The sequence below is a fragment of the Quercus suber genome, unplaced genomic scaffold (assembly GCF_002906115.3).
Source record: "Quercus suber isolate HL8 unplaced genomic scaffold, Cork oak 2.0 scaffold_172, whole genome shotgun sequence".
In the NCBI taxonomy this organism is placed as follows: domain Eukaryota; kingdom Viridiplantae; phylum Streptophyta; class Magnoliopsida; order Fagales; family Fagaceae; genus Quercus; species Quercus suber.
In genome coordinates this window covers 1115093-1122523 of record NW_027069632.1, presented here as the reverse complement: position 1 = coordinate 1122523, position 7431 = coordinate 1115093, and the positions used below count along the sequence as shown (strand labels likewise).

The following is a 7431-nucleotide window of genomic DNA, read 5'->3' as shown; positions in this document are numbered from 1 at the left end:
TTCTGCCCTCCTCAATTATGAGACGTCCCACGACTGTTCGCGTTCCGCGCTTGACACTTCGATGCGCGAGGCGTGCTCTCATTAATACCCTCGTGGATTAATGCAGATCCAGCGGTCGATGGCCTTCTTAGAATTCAGTCAGGATTAATGTCGCTGGTAATCCTTCTTTTGAATTCTGTGTGGATCAATTCCCACCAACCTCCATCTTCTATATAAGGCTCTCTGGGAGGGAATGTCCTTCCACACTCCACGAACCCTCTAGCTAAACAGGAAACATGGCCCCTCAACTCTCTAAGCCCCTTCAATAACCTCACCAGGATTTTGATAAGAGTTTAGAGGAATGGGATGGCTTTGGATGGGAGTGAGGGCACGCAAGCCAAAGGTCCTCCTCCCTCGATTGAGAGCCGTTACGGCTGTAGTTCGCGTCAGACTTCCGGCACAGCAAGGTTTGGGCATCATGCTGATGGTGTCATGCATGGCAGTCAGGAGGAAGGCCCATGAGGTACATAACGCTTTTCTCCGGGGTGCGTCCATGCCTGCCCTTCAAACTAGCAGTGACTTGTGCCTGGCCTACCTGCCGATGGAGGCTCGTAAGATTACGTCATGTTCAATGCCCAGGTGTTGCCGCCTCCAATGGTTAACCACCATGGGGCTGCGAGAGAATCAAGGGAACATTATGGGGAGGGGCCATCATGCGCTCTTGCATCTGCTCCTCTCTTCACGCCGACACCATCCACACCGGCCTGGGGGTTGTTGGTAGCCTTAAAACAAGCTTGCCTTAACCCCCTTCCCCAGGGTTAACTTTAGAACAGGTCCGTCTGGGCCTCTGTTTGTAGAATTAGCTTTAAAACAAGCCAGTCTGAGTTTCTATTTGTATCTTGTACTTATTTTTTATTAATAAAATGCTGCGATGTTTGTTTCCTTTTCCTATTCTCTGAATCTTTTACTTTTCTGCAATGATTATTTCTTGTGCAAACGCGTCATTGTCAGTTGTTCCTTCTTTCTCTTTTTTTTTTTTTTTTCTTTGGTAGGATTTAGGATCAGTGTCGCCAGTGGTGACGAAAAACTGCCAAACCTCGCGCGAGCCCCCAACAAGGGAATCATTAACCATTGCGCTTGCTAACGCACTAGCTCTACCCCACAGACGACGCTAATTGTAGGGACCGAATTTGAGCACTTCTACTGTTGAGAGAGTGGACTCAAGCCCGGTTGGCCCATTACAATGAATTTGTAGAGAGTGGGTTCAAGAACTAGGCCCTAGCAAACGAACAACGCCCAATGTAGAATTCCCCTCCGTTGAAGGCTGGCGCACCAGGGTTACCCTCCAAGGTCGCTCTTTGGCAACGATCCGAGGAGCTTGACAGTGGTCTCTCTCCTTCTCCCTGCCCATCGTCCTCCCTTACGTTCATCTGTTTCTTCCCCTTATATAGCCCATTTTCTCACAATCTCTTTCTTCCACTTGTTGATCATCCACGCCACTCTCTTTTGACCGTCCGTCCCATTAGCTGCTTTACCAGTACTCATGTGAGTTACAGCAATCAAGGCTACCCTGTCCAGAAGTCACATCTCCATTAGTGCGGTCAGAGGGTTAGGTGAGCGCATTTAGTGCGGAGGTGACAACCTATCCAAGGCTTGCTCCCCCACTTAGTGTTGGTCTCGGTCCTCTGAGGACAGGGTCATGCTCAGTGGGGCTCCTAGCAACTCAGACCTTTATACTTTGTCCTCAGACTCACCTTCCTCCTCGGCATGGGCCCTGGGCCGGATGTAAAGTGGGCCGAGGTTACCAAGTTTTCTGGCCCCACACACATTATTCAGCATTTCATCTTATCATTATTTTTTTACTGTATAAATTTTAGGACAAAGTTCAACTACAAAAATTGTTGAAGCCTTAAGCTACAATCTTGCTCAATATTTTTTTTATTGGAGGTGAATTTTGACAAATTCACAATTGAATTACATATTCTTCTTATATCCTCCATGTTTGCAAAATTTCTAGAAAATTAAAGATCAATAGCTATATCATCAATAAATTGTTTGAATGGCAAGTTTTTGTAGTTTAAAATATAAGCTTATAGATCATATAGTAAATAATATCCGATTAACACAAAATTTGACATATGTATTAAAAGCGTAAAGAATATGTAATTCAACAGTTAGATTTTTAAAATATGTAATAATGTTTATTTTATTGAGTACAGTTGTAGCCTTAGGCTACAACTAATTTTATAGCTAAACTTTATCCTAAATTTATTTATCTTTCTCTCAGTCTTGTAGTATAATTTGAATGTTCTTTTGGAATATTAATATTATTAGATGGTTTAAATATTACCAATGGTAATAGTAATTGGTAGACATAATCACAAAATTTTCAACAAAAATATTTATAGATTAATATTACTCAATGTATGTCAGGCCTCAGGACTAAATATAGTGGCTTTAAAAGTTGAATATGATCTAATAGTGTTTTAGAACTTAACCATAAGTAATGTTAAGTTGTCTCTTTTGAGCAAAATAAAATAAATAAATATATGGGTTTGAAATGAATTTGGATTCATTAAATATATGTGGAGCAAATTTGGGATTAAATTGCTCAAATTTAATAGAATTTGAAAAGAGTTTGGCATTTATTTTTTTTAATAAATTCAAGTTTAGAATAAGCACTTTTAACCAAAACCTGTATTTTTCAATTTTTAAGTAAGTGCACCTAAATGGACTGAATTGGAGCGAAGTGGATTGAAATGTACTGTGAAAAAAAAAAAAAAAAAAAAAAAAAAACACCGAATTGGAGTGAATGGACATAAGCAATATCTCTTTTGCGACAATGATAACCTCTTTGTACTCTTATATATCTTGTTGTACATTTAAAGCAATATGTTTTTTTTTTTGGTTTTTTTTTTTTTTTCCTTTGATGGATCATTCAACCTCTTTGTACTCTTATATATCTTGTTGTACATTAGTTTCTGGCTTACATGGGAGATGTGTGTTGCAATGCTGGTATCTATTAGAGAAAAACACTGGAAGTACAATAAATGCATTTTTTCCCCTCTCACTTGAATGATTCCATTAATTAAATCCAAGACTCACTTTTCATATGAAATGAGGAAAAGTTTACTCCCAAAATATTCTATAAATTTTCATCCGTCATATTAGGTTTAAAGTTTTCCTTTTCTCCACTTTAATGTTTGCAATTGGCACTACATGAGAAAAAAAAAAAAAGAAAGAAAAAAGAAACCGTTGAAAATTTATTACAAGTTTTCCTTAAAATTGCAATTTATCATTGATAAACTCAAAGAAAGATTATGGTAACTTCGTATAGAATCCTATGGAAGACCCCTTACTTTTATAGAGAGTTATTACTAAAAACTAATAATGAAGGGCCTACTTGTACAAATTTTTTATCAATCCATTACATAATGATTTATAAATCCACCATGTATACTTTTAATCATGTAGCATTATTCATGTTATTTATGAAACATGACTTAATAATTTGAAAGGGTCCACCAATCTGGTTTGGAGGAAAGCTGTCATTTCTATCATTTGTGTTGCTTGAAAAAGAAGAAGTGAAATTACATTTTTCCCCTCCCTCTCTTCCCCTATTCTTTTTTCCCATGTAGCGGGCTGGCTAAACCCAATTAACATCACAACACGGCCCATGTGGCTCCAACACTCAAACACAATCATCACTAAAATGGGTGATGGATTTGGATTTGGGCCAGTATGGGGCATTCAAAAGAAGCCTAAAGAAGACCTTAAAATTAAAGCCTAACTAAGGAGACCCAATCTTTTTTATTTTTTAGATAAGTAAACCAAGGAGACTACTCTAATACAAAGAAAATTAGCATAATTTCCACAATAAATTTTTCCTATGACCTAAAAAAAAAAAAAAAAAAAATCATTGCAAGGCAAGGAAAATAATGAATTTTAACTTCAACTAAAAGGTGTACCTAAACATGTTCTATCAGTTCATCCATCCACCAACGGTACTATATAGAGCCACAAACCTATTCACAGGTTGGCAAATCATTCCTAGAGTAGATAAAAGATAAACAAAAAAGTCATCCTCGGTCCTACTTACAGAGGGGAGACCTTTGATGTACTTTATATAATTGTAAGATTTCCTTCCCCTTCGAGGGGTGATATAAGACGCGGTTTTTTTGCAGGTGGTTGCTCATGCGTGTCTGCAATGTGATCATCACTAATCTCCTGCAATTTATCACAAGCAACCTCCCCGTTACCCACTATCAGCTCTTTTGCAGGTTGTTGCTCATGAGTCTCCGCGATCTGATCGTCAACAATCTCCTGCACGTTATCACAAGCAACCTCCCCGTTACCCATTATCAGCTCTTTTGCAGGTTGTTGCTCATGTGTCTCCACGATCTGATCGTCAACAATCTCCTGCACGTTATCACAAGCGACCCCGTTACCTATTATCAGCTCTTTTGCTGGTTGTTGCTCATTTGTCTCTGCAATCTGATCGTCACCAATCTCCTGCACAGTATCACAAGCAACCTCCCCCTTACCCATTATCAGCTCTTTTGCTGGTTGTTGCTCATGTGTCTCTGCAATCTGATCGTCACCAATCTCCTGCACAGTATCACAAGCAACCTCCCCCTTACCCATTATCAGCTCTTTTGCTGGTTGTTGCTCATGTGTCTCTGCAATCTGATCTTCACCAATCTCCTGCACGCTATCACAAGCAACCTCCCCGTTACCCATTATCAGCTCTTTTGCAGGTTGTTGCTCATGTGTCTCTGCAATCTGATCTTCACCAATCTCCTGCACGCTATCACAAGCAACCTCCCCCTTACCCATTATCAGCTCTTTTGCAGGTTGTTCCTCGTGTGTCTCTGCAATCTGATCGTCACCAATCTCCTGCACGTTATCACAAGCAACCTCCCCGTTACCCATTATCAGCTCTTTTGCAGGTTGTTGCTCATGTGTCTCTGCAATCTGATCGTCACCAATCTGCACATTATCACAAGCAACCTCCCCATTACCCATTATATCAGAATCTTGATGCAACAAGATATCTGAATTTTCTTGATGGGAGGGGAGGCCATCATTATTCTCATTACCATCATACATCTTATCAGGGTCTTCGGAACCTTCAACAGCAAAAGCATCCAGCAAAACACTATCTGCCAAACATTCCATGTTTGCCGCTGATAGACGTCTTTGATCATCTGTTTCTTCCCTCTGACTTGTACCCACATTTTCCCTGACTAGGCAATTTTCAATGATCCCTACATCTGAATCATCAGAGGCACAACTTAATGTCTCAGGAGAGGAGTCAACAACATTGTCATGCTGTGTGTGCATGGAGATCCCTAAATTATAAGAACTTTCCATTCCAAGATCTCTTGATGAATATGGAATGCTACTTTCTTGAGGTATGATGCCAACCATTTGCTGAAAACCAGTATCACCGGAAGGCAAAAACACAAAATGGTCACTGTTTTCTGCATCTTCCTATGATGACACAGAAAGATAAGGCATTAGACTTGCAAATATGGCAGTTGGGTTTCACAAGAAATTAGAATCACATAAATCTTACAAAATGGATACCGTTTTCCATGGGTTCTGAGGGCTTGCATGTGACTTAAATGTTATTTTATTGAACAGAAAAACACAATTTGTAAGCTGCATAAATATAATAAAACTTGATATTACTAATGAAAAGCTTTTTATTTTATTTTTAAACAGTACACAATCTTATTTTTTCTTTCTTTTTATTTTTATTTTTATTTTATAATTAAATAGTTGGGGAAGAGGGGTATTTGAACTTGGATGCCTCCTTTGGAAATACCTAGAGGTGTCAACCAGTTGAGCTATAAGGCTTTTGGCTTTATACCAAACAGTTTTCAGTTATTGATTAGAAAAATTGCTTGCTCTTTTAATCTCTGTCCCTTTTTCCATTTTGGGAAGTTCCACAAATAGATGTTCAGTTATTCACTTTCCAAAATGGGAAAACATAATTATATTACTTCACTAAACTTTGTGAACTTATTATGAAATATAATAAATTAAAAACCATATATATGAAAAGCAATGGATTTTTATTTGCATGTGAAAGCAATAAATGTTGTTCCCTTAAATAGTTTAGATTTAAAGGTTTTTTTTTTTTTTTTTTTTAATTGAGAAAAAAGATTGGAAGGAATGAACAAACAAAATGAGACAGTAGTATCCGTTAGGTTTATTTCACAGGTTAGTCTAACGCAGAAATTGGCAGGGAGAAATTATTTCCAATGCATTAACTAGCAAAGGGAGAAAATAAAATTCTAAATCAGTTTCATGTTATCACCAAACACTGCTTTCAAACTCAATGATATGAGAGGGAATTGGCAAATAATACAGAGACACAAGAAAAGTGTTAGAAAGCAACATCCAGAAACACTGAAGCTGCACGAAATTTAATAAACTTCCTTGAAAAAGAACAGCTTGTAACACTCACACAAACAGAAAGTGTTAGCAAGCAACATCCAGAAACACTGAAGTAGCACAAAGTGGAATAAAAAACTTCCTTAAATAGAACCAGTTGTTTTGATCAATTGGCATCCTTAGTTAATATTCTTAATTTCTTATAACTGAAAAAATAAAAATAAAACTGAGATATTCTTAATGAAAAAAGGAAGAAAAGTTAATACCTCTGTTGGACCATTGAGATGGTAATAAGATGACGATTGGTCAAAAGATGGTAACCGTCCAAGTAATGATCCTGCAGTTGCTCCTGACTCAAGAAACTCTTTGAGAACCAAGCCTGTGTCGTTGACACATTGAGAACTGATCGAAGATACTGATAAAACAGTCATTTCAATCCCCTGGCCAGCCTGGGAACTAGATAAATTGCCCTGGGGAGCTATTGCAGGACTGCATCTCTGAGAAAGAAACTCCACACCAGTTTCACTCTTATTATTCTCAGGAAATTCAGAGGGCCCATCTTCGTCACTGCAAGCAGCTGATGAGACTTCTGGAGAACGATGTTTTAGGAGTACAGATATTAGCTTCTGGATAAGAGTACGCTTCAGAGAAGCCTCAGCAGGTGGAAACCAATTCACATCAAGCTGGGGAAAGACAAGTGTAATTATGCATGAATAACATCTTAAGAATCAAATAAATGAAAGAGCATAATCAATATGTTATAGTGTAATACACAGTCCACACAGCACAAGCAAACAGAAGGGGAGATGGAAAAAAAAAGGGGGGGGGGGGGGGGGCCCACCCCCCCCCAAAAAGACACACACAGCATATTCATTACCAGAATCAAATATTGTTTATATCCAAGGCATATTCTTTGAGGAAGCTCCTATTTTGAGTTTTCACCTTATGTTACTTACCAAAAAAAAAAATATTTATCCAATGCATATTCACTACTCAGTAATATTAGCAATACTAATGGCTTCAAGCAATCCCCTACCACCCCCCCCCCCC

General features: G+C 38.4%; 1 protein-coding gene across 1 annotated transcript in view; it reads right to left on the bottom strand.

Moving 5' to 3' along the window:
* Positions 1 to 3898: 3898 nt before the first annotated feature.
* The window catches only part of LOC112013057 (probable ubiquitin-like-specific protease 2B), an 18637-nt gene continuing 15104 nt past the window's right edge, over positions 3899 to 7431 (bottom strand). The window contains exons 10-11 of the mRNA XM_065778032.1: positions 6648 to 7064; positions 3899 to 5472 (exon numbers count right to left, since the gene is read on the bottom strand). Coding sequence (XP_065634104.1) covers positions 4102 to 5472; positions 6648 to 7064 — 1788 coding nt within the window. The 3' untranslated portion in view covers positions 3899 to 4101. The remainder of the gene's footprint in view (positions 5473 to 6647; positions 7065 to 7431) is intronic.